The 14,931-nt window shown below is 51.8% G+C and overlaps 2 protein-coding genes across 3 annotated transcripts in view; one reads left to right on the forward strand and one right to left on the reverse strand.

Annotated features, from left to right (window-relative positions):
* Positions 1 to 12,803, forward strand: part of TOGARAM2 (TOG array regulator of axonemal microtubules 2) — a 70,240-nt gene extending 57,437 nt beyond the window's left edge. The window contains exon 21 of one of the 2 annotated variants that reach the window (XR_007130277.1): positions 12,402 to 12,432. Coding sequence is in view for 1 of the 2 variants with exons in the window: in XM_047746598.1 (XP_047602554.1) it covers positions 12,402 to 12,469 (68 nt within the window). In the remaining variant the exon portion in view is untranslated. Of the gene's footprint in view, positions 1 to 12,401 lie in introns of both variants that reach the window. The other variant, XM_047746598.1, reaches the window with a different exon arrangement.
* PCARE (photoreceptor cilium actin regulator) lies at positions 1,606 to 10,632 on the reverse strand. Its single transcript, XM_047746593.1, has 3 exons — positions 6,636 to 10,632; positions 6,063 to 6,065; positions 1,606 to 2,263 (listed from the first exon to the last, which is right to left on the reverse strand). The coding sequence occupies exons 1-3, from the start codon at positions 10,361 to 10,363 to the stop codon at positions 2,086 to 2,088; spliced, it is 3,909 nt and encodes a 1,302-aa protein (XP_047602549.1). The 5' UTR covers positions 10,364 to 10,632; the 3' UTR covers positions 1,606 to 2,085.
* Positions 12,804 to 14,931: the final 2,128 nt, after the last annotated feature.

A 14,931-nucleotide genomic window follows, 5' to 3' on the forward strand; every position in this document is an offset into this window, starting at 1 on the left:
CGGCCCCCACCTACAGACTCAAACCAGTCCCAACCCTCTAAGAGGGGGAGCTTTTACAGGGAGCTCGGCCTCGCTTCCGCCTCCTACGGATCTGGCTCCCACTTCCTATTCTGGTTCCCAGAACTCGACTTTTTATTGTCCCTGTGGTTACACCCCCACGTTGTCTCACCATTTCATGAATGGTGCCCCCGGCCAGCCCCCCTGTGTTTCTCTGTTTCTGCTGTGTTTCTTCAGACCTTGGGAAGTCTGCCCCTAAGCCCTAGCCCAGGACAGGGTCTGCTTCTCCCTGAAGCCGCTTATCCGTGAGCTGCCTCTCTCTCTGCCTGCTGGCTTCTCCTCTGCTCGGCTCAGTGCCCAGCCCACCCGGGGCCCACCGCAGCTGGCCTGCCCAGGTGGGCAGACTGTGTCCTAAACCTGGCTGTTCTCACACACTTACCTCAGCCATGCCCTGCCTGCCCCGGGAGCTGGACTTCCTCCCATTTCCTGTGGCCACCCACTCACCCCTGTGTGTGGCTCAGCCCGGGAACCCACCCTGCTAACGCGGAACTCCGCTGGGACAGTTAGCGCAGCCCCACAGCAACCGTGTGGGTGGGGACAGACACCTCCCAACAGAGTGGGGGCGGTGCGGCCCCTCCGGCAGTTTAATCATCTGTTCCTTGGGTGCCTTGGAAGAGATCATCCTTGTCACCTCTACTTTAATAACTGGAAAAGTCACGGTGAATCCATTTACAGATGGCATCGTCCCCAGGACCCAGAGGACATCTTCTTCAGCCAGGATCTATTTCAACAAGAAAGGATTTGAAGTCTATAATTTTCCCAAACTTAAAAAAAAAAATCAGCTTTGCTGCAGATCTGGGGGCTGGCCCCTTAGCTGTACCCCGTGGCTGAGAATTCTTGAGCCGGTATTGAATCACCCAATTACTGCAAATTCGTTTCTAAAAAGAAAGCCCTCCACAGCCGCCCGTGGAAACATTCCAAGATCTGCAGCAAATATCTAGCGCATTGGCAGAAGTGATTTGGGCAGGAGCAGGAGTTCTTCACCTCCCTTTCAACCTCGGCAGAAGTGCAGATGACCAGGGAATGAAGCTGGCGGAGAAGCCCCCCAGGGAGACCGGCGTGCGCACGAGGGCTTGTGTGTGTGCAAGTGTGCACGTCCTCGAGCTCCAGCCCCCGCGGGGCGTGCAGGGCAGGCTGCGTATTTGCAAGGCTGGGTCGCACCCAGCCTGTCGGAGAGGCGTGGGGATGTGCAGGGCCGAGCACCCGAGACACGCCCCTGAGACACGATCCCGGGCCGCTCAGCTCAGCCGCGGGAGTGGGCTGGAAGCTTTGGGTGGAGGGTTTTGGTCTGTGCTGGGGAAGGAGGAGAAGGAGGAGGGTGTGTGTCTCCATTCCTCCTTAGTCTTCCTATCTCTGGAGCGATCGGCTCCTAAATAAAGCTCTCAACAGTGGCGTGGCCGCAACCCTGGGCCACTATTTAATCTTAAAACAAAAAAACAAAAAACAAACCACCACGCTTTCCAACCATTTGTACAACTCTGTTTGCTTTAGGCAGATGGTGTGAGGGAATAGTCATAGGCAACGAAATGGAACGAAAAACCAAGGGATTCTGGTGCCAGGCACACCTGTTGGAATTTTTGCTCTGTTCTCTTCCTGGCTGTGTGTCATCAGGCACAGGCACGACACTTTCGGGCTTGGGGGTGGGGGAGGGGTGCTATCTGCTTTATTCTTTACTGTGGGGGTTAAATAAGTCCATGAAACTCACCCCAGCAACCCCCACAGCCCACCAAGCAGCCTGCGACAAATGCATTTTTCCCCTAAATTAAGGCCAGTACTTGAAGGATTAAAGAGCCTCAGGGTCCAAGGTTATAGTTAACCTTTGTACCCCAATGCAAACCAGAATCTAGGACCGAAAATGGCAAAGGTTTAGAACTCAGCAGACTCTCTGGGCAGTGCACCTTCCAGATCTTTCTAGGACGCTTCAGTAGGAGTTTGGTTGGCCACCCTCCCTGGGACAGTCTGATGCTTGGCTGTCACCCATCGCCTTGTGGGGTGGCTGGCATCCGTGTGACCCTGCTGGTTAGCCGGTCAGGCTACTTCCCTCTGTTGAGGCTTGTCCTGGGTGTGGCTGGCTCCGGCTTCCCGTTGCAGCCCTTGGCCCAACACGCAGAGCTCTGGGGGAGACGCGCCCCTGCCACCGCCCCTCAGTTCTGGGGCACAGGGGCTGTTCCATGGCTCTGTGTCCTTCTTGGGGCTCTCCTCACTGCTGCCGTGGAGAAAAAGGACAGCTGCCGATCAAACGCTCCTCAGTGGTTCCTTCTGCCCTCCTCCCCCACCCCCCCTCCACCTCCACCCTGCCTCTCTCAGTCCCTCGCTCTGTCTCAGCCACAGGCCCATGGACTCCCAGTGCCCCACCTCCGCCCTCCCTCACCAGGTCTGCCTGGCTGGTGCCGTCCCGGCGTGCGCCCACCCGCCGTGGTTGGCACCGTGGGAACTGAGCCCCGGGGTCTGTGCGGACAGCAGGAGTCTTGTTCTTCCCCTCACGCCCAGGATCCCGCTGCTCTGGACAAAGCAGCTCCCTCAGGAACTCTGGGAGCCGGGCCTTTATTTTATTTTTGTTTTTAAAGCACTTCTTATTTAATAAAGGGCTAGGCTTAGCTAGTCGAATTAAAAATAACACCAACAAAAACAGCAAAAAAAAGCAAAGCAAACCAAACCCCACCGCACCCTGCTTTGCTCAGTTGCCTCCCCTTTCCTGAACGGAGTAAAAGGGAAAGTGCCGGGCCCAAGCCTGGCATCTGGCTAGAACAGAGCCTCCCAGCTGCTGAGTGACACCAAGAGAGGAGGGGCTTTGAGGGAAAAGGGACACTGAGTGTGCACTGTGGGTGCAGAATGGAGAAGGACCACAAGCGTGGAACGAGCTGAGGCCAGAAGGGGGACCAGCTCTGAAGGCCACAGGGGCTGTGTGCTGGCTGGCTGGCCTCATCGCTCCTGCCTGGAAGTGGGAGTCCGGCTGTCCGGGTTCAAGTTCTGCACTTACTAGCCGTGTATCCTGGAGCATGTTCTTTACTCTCTCTGACTCCCAATCCCTTCTTTGTAGAACGGAGATGATAAAAGTGCGCATCTCATGGGGCGCTCGGAACAAGCACGTGGTAAGCGCTCAGTAGACGGCCCGCGGTCACTCTGCTTGCTAGCATGAATAGGAAGTCACCCCTGGACAGGAAACGAGGGACCACCCTGTCGCATGACGGGTAGGCACCTGAGGGTCAGAGCCTCGCCGTCAGTCATCTCAGGTCCAGGACTGGACCTGGCTCCCCACGTGCGGAGACCAGAAGGTCCTTCTCTCCGCCTGTGACAGCGGGTTCTCTGCCATCCCCGGAGTTTTATCACGCACCGCGCTTGGCTCTGTGGTTAGGCTTCCCCGAGCTGTCTGACCAGCGGAGGGCGAGTCTGAGTTTGGATCCCACTAGGATGGGGGTGGCTGGAATGTGGGGCGAGGTAGGGTGGGAACTGAGATGGGCATACCCAGGATTTTTCCACCGTGAGCGTCTCCCTGTGTTCCTCAGAGCCAGCCTCATCCGCGCGGGGCTCGGGCCCCATTTCTGGTCCCTGCCTGATCAAGGGTGATTCTGCGCTCAGGACCAACCTGATGCACCTCAGGACCCTTTGCCGCTCCGCGACTGGAGGTGCTGGCAGGAACGGGAGGGGCAGGGCTAGTGTCTCCGGTCAGTGGAGGTGACAAAGGATTTTGTCCTAGAACTGTGTCTTCTCTGACCCCAGCCAGGTTGAGGCTCAGGCTTGGAGGTAGATTTTCCTGCTTGCCACATGGCGACTGTGGTTCTTTCTGATCCCAGAATGGCTGGGGAGGCAGGCTGCCTAGCCACTGCCCAGCTGGTGGGTTGGGATCCTGATCCGGGAAACAGGGTTGGGGGATTGGGCTGCCAAGAGCCCCTGCCTGGGTGGTCTAGCCCAAGCAAAGGCTAAAAGCACTGTATTGAGGGGAGAAAGTCTGGACCCTTCTTGAATGCTCACAGTGTCCCAGCGTGCTAAGACCTAGAGACGGCACCTCCGTCAGGGGATTCAAAACATAAATAATAGCTAAAGCTTAGTGACTGAGCTTCCTGGGTGAGCCTCCTAGGAACGTTGCCAATCCCCTGGGCCCCAAGAGTGGGAGGATATAAACATCATCATTTTTTCTATAAAAGGGGTTTGTGCCTGGCACTGGATGACGAGAAGTAGGTCAATGTCAGGGGTAGGCCAGGTCATCCCGCCTCTGATGCAAGATACCATGGGGCGGTTGCATTCCTACAAGTCCCTGCTTGGGGAAACACCCTGTTCTGAGTCTTTCTGCCTCTCTCCCACTGGCCTGTTGGCTAGTTACACGATCTCAGGCAAATCATGCCTACCTCCTCTGTCTGGTTTCTGATATGCAGGAGGGCAGGTAAAAAAAATGCATGTTCTGCTCGCAGATGTCAACTTTACAGGGGCGGAGGGGTAGAGGGATGGAGGAATGAGCATTGTCCCATCACATTCAACAGGTGCTCAGTTTCAGCTCCGAGTGGCTTGGAGGTGTGGTCTTGCAGGAGGCAGGGGAAGGAGTATTAGCCATTATTGTGAACTTTCAGGCAACCTTGGGAAGTCTCCTGTTTAGGAATCCTCCTTTCTTTCACACTATAAGCACTTCTCACTGCCCCACTCCCCACCACCCCATCTCCCCCATCTCCCCCATCTCCCTAAGTATTGAGATTCAGGACATAAAACAACCTTTTAGGCTGCCCTATTCTGTGGAGAAGCCTGAGAGAAGGGCATTATTTTCTTCTTGAACAATTTTATGTTACTTTATTATTGCTACTGCTGTTTTAAAATGTTAGTGTTTTTAATTAATGCCATTTTATTGTCCCTGTTCTCCCGAGCTCTTCTCCTGAAGGGCACAGTTTTAGAAATGTAATAAGAGAGTAAGTGGCCGGTGCGAGGAGTAATGCATTAACATTTATAGAGGTTCTTAGATGAAAAACACTGTGCTGTAGGAAGTTCATTTTAGATTTAAGAAAAGAGCAGCATTACATTAAGATTCTTGCAAAAAATAATATTTCATTTCTTTCAAGTGGCTGGGGAAGTTTATATAACTATAACAATGCACAACTTTCCCTAGATAATAACTTTATTTAAAATCGGCTGCTGAGCACTTTGTAAAAAATTACCATGTATGCCTCAGCAGATTGTGAAGTCTGTAACCCGTGTCACTCTGGCCGTGTCACTCTGGTCGCAGCAGGGGGCCTTTCAAAGATGGCAAGGACCAGGACGGTTGAATTTTGTCCCATCTGGTATCGAGACACATTGATAAGAGATTTCTCCAATAGGTCTCCGAGTTTTCTCCCTATGGTGCATTCTGGAAAAGATGCCATTTCCCCCATGTGTTCTACCCACTTGGGCACATGTGTCTTTTTTTCCGTGTTCAGGCACTGGCTCTACCATGATTCATGATCGGCTACCATCCCATGCCCAGGCCTGCCTGCATGGCTGGGCCAATGACATGCAAGTCAGCTACCCTCACAAGCAGCACACACTGGGAACTCAGTCTGCCAAGGGTAGTGATAGCCATCCTTCCACCGATTCTGGGACTCAATGCCCATGAAAGGGTCTTTTTCTTGCTCTACACACCTCCACACGGGGAGATGGAGGTGAGGCTAGAGTGGAAGGGAAGTAGAGGCAAGTCTTTGGGGTTGTGGGAAAGCTAAACCTTTATATTCCATACTTCTAGGACATCTCAAGGCATGTCCCTTGGGTGTCCCCGAGACACTTTGGAGGGCCATCTATGAGGTCAAAACTATTTTCAAAATACTACCAAGATATTATTTGCCTTTTCCACTCATTCTTTCATAAGATTTATGGACATAGAGTGGACTTTTCTGGTCTACGTTCTGTGTGATATCACTCCAGATGGACTGCAAAAGCGGTTCTGAGAAGGCCGCCCTCTTTCCTGGAAGCCAGACATGAAAGGGATTTGCAAAAATATAAGACGATGACTCTCTTTTCACTAAATGTTTTGGTTGTGGAAAATATACCTACTTTTTAATGGTAATAGATAATGGGGGTCATTGAGAAAATGAATTCATAGATATTTTAGGTATTTCTCAACTGTAATTTATAATACAGTAAAAAGTGAGAGATACAACCCACCTACACAAAGGTTCTTTTGGGTTCTCCATAATTCTTAAGAGTTTTAAAGGGGTCGTCGGGCCTGAAAGGCTGAGAACCTCAGTAAACCAGAGACAACAGAAATCAGGTTGCTGGTTCCAGACAGCTTGACTGTGGCTCAGTGGAGGTGGATGGGTGGGACCTCACTTCGGTCTCCTTTTCCTCAAATGTAAAATAAAGGGGAGGGTATGCTTGGATTAAGGTGATTGTTTTAAACTCCATTTTTAACACAGCAGAGCTTCTCTCAGTTAAAATCTTTCTTGGGAGCCTGAAATGAGTGACAGATGAAAGTGCAGCTGCTCAAGGATGGGTCCGATGGCGGGAGGCAGGTCATATCGCAGCCCCCTGTCCTCGGCCTCTCCCCTTGGAGCACAGTCTGGAAACTACTGACCCAGATGACCCCAAGGGCCTCTCGGCTCTGGCCCGAGGACCCTCCTTACCTGCTCCTGCTGAGCGCGGGTTGACAAGCATCGCTGGGGGTGCCGGGGACAGGCAGCCGAAGGCGGACGCTTGGCCGGCGGTCAGAAGCTGTCCTTCTGATGAAAGGCTGAGGGTTGAGGGCACACAGAGCCATGCCCCGCTGTGAGCCTGCCCTCTGCCGGGGCCCTGAGCTCCTCCAGCCCCCTGCGGGGGTCCCGCGAGGGCCACCAGCTTCAGGGGGCAGCGATGCTGCGGCAAGTGGGTGGGCTGTCGAAGGTGGCAGGGCAGCCTCAAACAGAGAGGAGGTGGCTGGACAGAATATGGAACGTGTGTTCCCAGACGTTTTGGCCGTGGCTGCCTGACTGTCCTCAGAGTCTCTTGTTTGCTTGTGCCCCAGAGCAGGGGACACTGGGGGGGAGGGGGAGGTGGCAGAGGAAGGGGAGCTCACTTCTGTGTGCTGGGTAGCAGGGCTGGAGGTGTGCTGTGCGGGTGGGCTCACCGGGGGAGTGTTGGGAGGCCTGTGCCGGGGTGGGGGGGAAGCTCCTTCCTTCATTGTTGGGGAGCTTAGCACCGTGGGGCTTATCGGAGGGCTGAACGGTGGGCTGGGGGAGCCATGCACGGGGGGAACACTTGGCTGGGCAGGTCTGTGAGAGGAGGGCTGCCTCCTGTCCACTCGGGGTGTCCAGTAACCCCTCGTGGAAGAGGCCTTCCTGACCAGCAGGGGGCTTCTCTCCTGGGTCTGCCTGGGGGCTTCAGGAGAATGCGACCCTCGTGTTGGCCTGGCCAGGCTGGGTTCCAAGGTTCTGTTCTGCCCAGATGCGTGGCTGGAGTGGTGCCAGGGGATGACCTTCTGGGGATGCTTGGACAGGCTGGTGACCCTGTCTGCGGGTGCCTGACTTGGAGCCCCTCTGCCCTCCACCTCTGGGTTTCTGCTGGTTGCTGGCGGGCGGCTCAGGTCCATGGTGAGCTTTCTGGTACTGCAGCCGCTCTTGCTGCCCCCTGGCCCTGTGCTGTGGGGCCTGGTGGGGGCAGTCGCGCTCTTGCTGGGTAGTAGGTCAGTGGGGCTCATGGAGGCTCTTAGCTTCGGGGAAGCCCACGTTCTCCGGGCAGGGTCAGCCCCTCCCAGTCCTGGCACACGGGTCCCCTTGGGAGAGCTCCCTGCTGGCGTGCTGCTCTCTGGGGGCTCCAGAGAGGTGAACGACTTGTCCATCAGGATTTCCGGAGGCGGTGGAGGGAGATGCTCTGGGTCATCTTCTGTTTCACTGTTGAAACTGAGGTCCTCCTTCTTGGGTGCTCCTGATGTCAGCAGACGGGGGAAGATAGGCGATAAGGGCCTCCAGCCTGGGCCCTCCTGGAGACATTCTCTACTTGCTGCTGGAGAAATTTGGGGTTTGGGATACAAAGGGGCAAGCCCCCTGTAAATGGGAAATCTGGGAGGCATGATGGGGATCCCCCACTTCCTGAGGCCGGGGCTTGGCCCAGCGTCCTTGGAGTCCCCTAAGGTCCTCAGACTCTTGGCGGGACTGAAGGTTTCAATGAGTTTCTTGACGGATGTTCTGCTGGGACAACCCCTGACATTCCAGTCCTCGGCCCCTGGAGCCTCACTGGTCTTCTCACCTGACGGGGTGGTGATTGGCCCCCCCTCCCCCTCCCCCGGCCGGGGCTCTTCACCCTCAGGACGGGGACCACATTTCTGCAAGATGCTCTTGTCCTGACTTGGCAAAATGATGAAATTCTTGGTGAGGGAAGCCTTCAGCTTGCTGATGGTGTTGTTCTGGGAGCCCCTGCAGGTGTCGGGCCTCAGAGCCACAGCTCGGGGCTGCTGCATCCGCTCCGGGCTCCGTCCCTGCTGCCGTGCACCCAGGGCGTAAAATGCCTCCAGCCTCCGGCTCAGGTCTCTCTGGACCCTCCGCAGCTCCTGGAAGGTGGGGTCCTCCATGTGGCTCTGCAGACATCCCTCTGACTGGGACCTCCTCTGCCTCACAGGGGCCCTGCTGCTGCCGCTGGCTGTGCTGGGTCTTGGGGAGACCGCTGTCCTCCTCTCCTCCTCATCAGCCCAGTCCTGGGTCCCAGAAGGCACAGGGACAAACTTGATCCTTTCACTGATTGCTTCCTTCATCTTCAGAATCATTTCTTGGGCTTGGGGGCTCTCGAGCCTCCTGGGGTGTGGCTGAAATGGGCTCTCTGAGCCACCAGGTGAAGAACGTGGCCTTGGAGGGGAAGACTTTTCCTGCCATGGACATGGACTCATACAGCTCACCTGGTCTTCCTCCCCCTCTGGGCTACTGTCCTCTCCTTCACTGAGGGAAGGAGTGTCCATTAACCTGGAACCTTTAGAAAAATCTGCTTCCATGGAGACCCCGATCCCAGGGGACTCACACAGAGTACTTTCACCCATCCCCAGAGGCCTGGCGGTCATCGTTTTTGGGCTTGGGCTTGAGGGGCGTGGGCTACCTGCTCCCCACTGTGCCGCGGGCTGAACCTTTGCAGTCGGAGGCCTGGAGAGGGGGCAGTCCTGGGGTCTGTCTGCACCCATCCGGGAAGGACTTTGCTGCCAGGTCTTTCCTGACAGCCTGGCTTCCCCTGTGGCTGAATGCACTGGCTTGCATTCTGTGGGCTCCGACCCCGAGTCCCAGCTGGCTTGCTTGCCCAGCCTGTCCCCCAGCTGCACAGACTCATTGTCCCCACCGATGCCGCTGTCCTCAGAGCACAAGGGTCCACCCTGCATCCCAGGGTCCCCGTGGCCGCTCGCCAAGCTCTCCAGCTGCCCCAGAGCCCTTAGGAGGCATTCATCTGCAGCCCTCTTTGCGCTCAGCTTCTTTCCTATGTGGCTCGCAGTGGCGTGGTGGTAACTGCTGGAGCCCTCCAGGAAGCTGCCAGTGACGGAGGCCACCGTGCCACTGAGCCCCAGCAGCTTGCTGACTGTGTACTGCAGAAGCTGCTGCAGGAGGTCTGGCCGCTTCTGGGACTCTCCTTTCCTCAACGGCCAAGCCAGATCCTCCTGGACTTCCTGGAGGAGCGTTTCTCCATCCTTGGAGATCTCGCCCAAGAGCCGGTTGACCTCATCAAAGCACAGCAGCAGGAAGGTGACCATGGGCTGCAGCAGCTCTTGGGTCTGGGTGGCCTGATGGATGAGGTGCAGGATTGCTTCGTACTTGGAGAGGCAGGAGTGGAGGTAGGTGTAGGCGTGCTGGTGGGCCTTCACCAGGGGCTCAGGGAAATCCACTTTGCTTTCAGGCTCATGAGCAGGAAGGATGGTTTGGCAGCAATGGTCCTGTTGGCCACATGTGTGGCATCTCAGCTTCCTTTGCTGGGTATTCCTTTCTTCACTCTCTTCCCCGGAAAAGCCTGCCCCTTGTGACCCGTGGGAGCTCTGCGTCTCAAATGGAGGGTCCTTAGCCCTGTGGCTTTGTGACTTGTCCAGCTGGGGCGGGGAGGTTTCGGTTGCTGGGGGCATTCCCTCCATAGCTTTCCCTTGGCCTGCAGGGAGATCTCTTGTGAGCCGATAGAGACCTTCCGCTGGGCTTTGGGTCCACCTGGCCCTTCGCTGTTCCTCCGCCAGCCTCTGTCCCTGGGACGGGTCTCCCCCAGAGTCGTAGCAGGTGCAGCTTGGAACCAGCAAAGGGATAGAGCATCTTTCACTGGCCCCCTGACATCCTGGCAGAATTGCTTTGGGCTTTTTAAAAAACTGGATGCCACTCTTAGCAACGCTATTAACAATGTCACTGTGAGAAGGTGTGCACCCCATGATTTCAGCCTATAGTCCTCTCCCACCCACAGTCTTCACAGTTTTCAGAGAACTGTCCTTGAAATACAAGTGAAAGGCAGCCTTACGAGTCGGTCCAGGCAATTTCCAGGCCAGAATGCTCTGAGGTCCATGGCGCTGGGTCCTCGGAACCCCCTTTCCTTCCTTCCTTGGCCCCACCGCGTAGAGGCGGCGGTGCCTGTGGTCTTGTTGCTCTGTGTCTCGAACCCTCTGCTGTGAGTGAGCAGCGGGGCAGTTCTCCAGGACCTCAGTCTTGTGGATTATGCGCCTGCGTTCTGCTCTGGTCCCGACAGATGTGGATGGCAAGTGGAACTTTAAGCCTATTAGGTTAATCATGGCCTAGCCAGTCAGCACTCGCAGTGTGTTCTAATATAGAACTTCTCAGCATTTACTATCTTGGGAAGCGGATTATTTTTGCACGTGCTTATGCTTTTAATTCTGTTCAGACGCCTGCCATATGAAACCTAGAGAAATGAGCCCTAATTGCAGAAAGCTCTGGAAGAGACGTATTTGTGGAAGAGAAGGGAGGGCTCGCCGGCTACAGATCCAGGCAGAGAAGTGACCTTCACAGTTTAATAAGGGCAACCCAGCCAAGTGTGCTCCAACCTGCTATTATCAAGGAGACCCCAAAACACACAATAGACAGTCATTGGAGCAATTCATTGTTGTTTGTGTGGTTTATACAAACACAACGGCTCTAGCGTTGGAGAACTTCTCTAAATAAGACAGGGACAAGAGAAGGCAATGTGGCTTCTCTTTACACTAGAAAAGTGAGTTTGATAGCCGTGGAGCCGTCTTCCCTAGTTTGGAGGGGAAAGCAGAGAAAACTCACTATCATGTAAAGCTCAAGGCTGGTCCCTGTGGAGCAGAGGGGCTCAGAGAGGCAATGCTCTCAAAGTAAGAGGCTTTTAGGGGTGCCTGGATGGCTCAGTGGGTTAAAGCTTCTGCCTTCAGCTCAGGTCATGATCCTGGGGACCTAGGATCGAGCCCCGCATCAGGATCTCTGCTCAGCAGGGAGCCTGCTCCCCCCACCACCCTCTGCCTGCCTCTCTGCCTACTTGTGATCTCTGTCTGTCAAATAAATAAATAAAATCTTAAAAAAAAATCAAGCAAACAAACAAAAAAACAACAATAACAAAGAAAGAGGCTTTTAATTAAATCTTTCTCATAGGAGAGTAAGCCAACCCTAGGCAGCGGGGAGCCATTGGTCATTAGGAGTAGAACATTAAGGAAAAATGTATTTTCCTTTTTGACCACAGCTTTTACACAATCTGAGCATGGAGACCTTGTCCATAGTGAAGGGTAGAGTCTGCCCATTTTAGTATTCCTTTTAATTTTGTAAAAACTGCCAGAAGTCTAGAGTGAGGAGTAGAGAGACTTGGGTTCAAATCCTGCTCCTTCTCCCAGGAGCTTTGAGTTGGGAGAAGGGAGTCATTTAAATTCCCTGAGGTCAAGACCATCTTTGGAATGGGGATAATGGTACCTACTTCATGGAGCTGTTGTAAGAATTAAGTTAACTCGTGCTTGGTAAGTGCCTGGCCAGTGGTAAATTAAAAAAGAAAGAGGAAGGAAGGGAGGGAGGGAGGGAGGGAGGGAGAGAGAAAAGGAAGAAATTCTTTATTCCTTTCCTCCTGGCATCTAAGCCACTTATAATAATAAAAGTCATAAGAAAATTCATGAATTATTCCAGGACCAAGCCCCAATCCTTTCCTGAATTACCTGGAAATAATGCAGCTCTGGATCTGGGTTTTGGCCCTTCTGTGGGTGTAGAATGGCCCTTTGCTCAGCACACTGTGGCCTCAGGATTTCCTCCTCATGTCATTACTCTGCCCTTAAACACACAATTCCCATAATCTGCATACTAAGGGTTTTTTTTTTTTTAATTGTACCATTTCTCATTTTTGCTGGTTGCCAATTTCTAATTTTCCTAATAGAAAAAAAAAAAAGATCACATTGAGTATCTTCTGAAGTTACTTGAGATTGGACTTGATATTCTGGCTGTTTTCATTCTCTCTTACAGAGCCCTGTACAACTGATGAAAATAATCCCGTGGGCGTCAGGCTGGTTTCAGAACCAGAAAGGACATAGAGACACCTCCTATGCCGGGAGCAAGCTGGGGACAGGCTGCTGGGACTGTGCACGGAGCCTGAGCCTATCACAGCCCTATGCCCCAGAGTGCATAATTATTAAAGTTAGCCAATCTGTTTATTTGAGGCTGAACTCATGGGAAACACACAGCTTACTCAGTGCCTGGGGGCGAGCTGTGTTAGGCATCAAAAAGTTGTTTCATTTGTCATGGTGCTAGGCAGGCTCTGTAAACAAGCGTGCCATGTGGGAAAATTCTTTCTTCCATTTAGCAGAGTTGGAAAGCTCATCTGAAGGGTTCTTTATGTAAAGTCTTCTCTCAGGATTTGGGGCCCTGGTCAAATCATCTTTATGAACACCTTTGGTCTAAGTGGCTAAAATGATGTCCAAACCAACGATCAAAATAAAAATATTTGCCCAGAGGGTCAGCTGTCAGAAGCTCTGTGCCTTGGGGAATGGTTTTCTTGACTACTCCAAATAATTTAAGAAGCTCTTTATTCATTGCCACTCACTTTTCATCAAGACTAACTTTTGTTTTTCTTTCTTTTCAAACTGAGTTTGCCTCAAACGGAAAAAAAAAATTACTTTGAGTGGAAATGTAAGATGATCCAACTACTCCAGAAGCTTGTTTGATAGTTAAGCGTACGCCCACCCTATGACCCATCAATTCCACTCCTAAGATTTAAGCCAAGAGTATTGAATTCCTAGGTCCTCAAAGGAACAAGAATATTGACAGCATTGAATGCCTAGGTCATCAAAGGGACAAGAATATTCCTACTAGCTTTATTCATAATGCCCTCAAATTGGAGATAATCCAAATGTCTGTCAGTAGGGAAATAAATAAATTTGGCATAATTGTACAATGGAATACTTCCCAGGAATAAGACTAGCAACCTACTGAAATATGTAACAATATAAATTTAAAAACTATTATGCTGAGTGAAAGGAGCTGGGCATGCAGGAGTACATACGGAATAATTCCATTTGTATAAAGTTCAACAACATACAAAACAATCTAGGTATAGAGCTCAGAAACATGGCTATGGGGGGAAGAGTTAACTAGATATGGGCATGGGGAATTTCTTAGAGTAGTGGAAATGTTCTCTATCTTGACCTGGGTAGTGTTTACATATATGTACAAATTCCTTGAGTTGTACACTTAAGTTGTGTACTTTATGTATGTTAACATATATACACAACTAAAATGCAACTGTATGCTTTACTTTGTGCCTAGAAGAGTCCCAGTATAATGCTCTTGATTCATGGAAAAGGGCCCCTATATTAGTTGCCTATTGTTGCATAACAAATTACCTCAAAATTTAGCAGCTTAAAACAGCAAACATCGTTTCATTATGAAACACGTTTCTGTGGGTTGGGAATTCAGGAGCAACTCACAGGGTGGTTCTGGCTAAGGGTCTTTCATGAGGTTGCAGTCAAGACATTAATCAGGGTTGCAGTCTTCTGAGGACCTGACTGTGGCTGGTTGACTTGCTGCCAAGGTAGTAGATCATTCACATGACTGTTGACAGAAAGTCTCAATTCTCTGCTTGATGTCTACAGGAGTCATCAGTCCCTCATCATGTGGACCTCTCCACAGGCCTGCTTAAATGTTCTCACAACATGGCAGCTGACTTCCCCTAGAGTGAGCTGTCCGAGAGAGCAAGAAGGAGGCCACTCTATCCTCATCTCAGAAAACATACACCTTCACTTTCTCCACATTTTATTCTTTGGAAGATAGTCTCTAAGTACAGTTCAAACTCAAGCAGACAAAAATTAGTCCCCACATTCCAAAGGTCACCAGAAATTTAAAAATCTGATCATATCATTCATAGGTCAAACCGTGACATTGACAAGAGAACTATGTACGGTAAACATTAACTTACTAAGGGTTATCCTTGCTCTTCAGCATGTTAAATAAATTCTACCCCATTTTTAAAATCATGTGCCTTTCAAGCAATTGATCAGTATAAGAAGGTTCTATTATGGCATCAATTTTGAGCCAAACTGTAGGTCATTTAAGCAATCTGATAAGATGTCTTATTTCTCAAGTTCTGTCAGCGTCACAAGTGAGCATTCCTGAACCTTAAAAGCTAAGAAACATTTCCTATTTCCCAAGGCCTTGGGCGTATCTGGTCCTTCAGATCTGAAGGGATGATCTCTGCACACAATTCCCTGGTCCAGATGTGGGATAAACAGGCAATACACAACTGTTGTGGTGAGCTGACAGGAAAAAGGAGCTAATGTTTGTGTTCCAGGTGTGGTGTTGGGAACTTGACATGTATCATTTCACTGGCTCACCTCTCCTGCTTTGCTGAGGAGAATCACTACCCATCATTAAAAAATTAGTCTGGTTATTGTTATATATGTTGGTGTAATCCATCCAGAGTTGCTCATGTGATAAGCAAGTTTTTAAAAGGGAGAGAGAGACCAACATGGGGCTTAATCTCATGACCGTGAGATCATGA

Source organism: Lutra lutra, chromosome 9 (genome assembly GCF_902655055.1).
Source record: "Lutra lutra chromosome 9, mLutLut1.2, whole genome shotgun sequence".
In the NCBI taxonomy this organism is placed as follows: domain Eukaryota; kingdom Metazoa; phylum Chordata; class Mammalia; order Carnivora; family Mustelidae; genus Lutra; species Lutra lutra.

Bases quoted from the DNA above. Each gene is read 5' to 3' on its own strand.
- PCARE (XM_047746593.1), bottom strand. From the start codon at position 10,363: ATGGGGTGCACACCTTCTCACAGTGACATTGTTAATAGCGTTGCTAAG.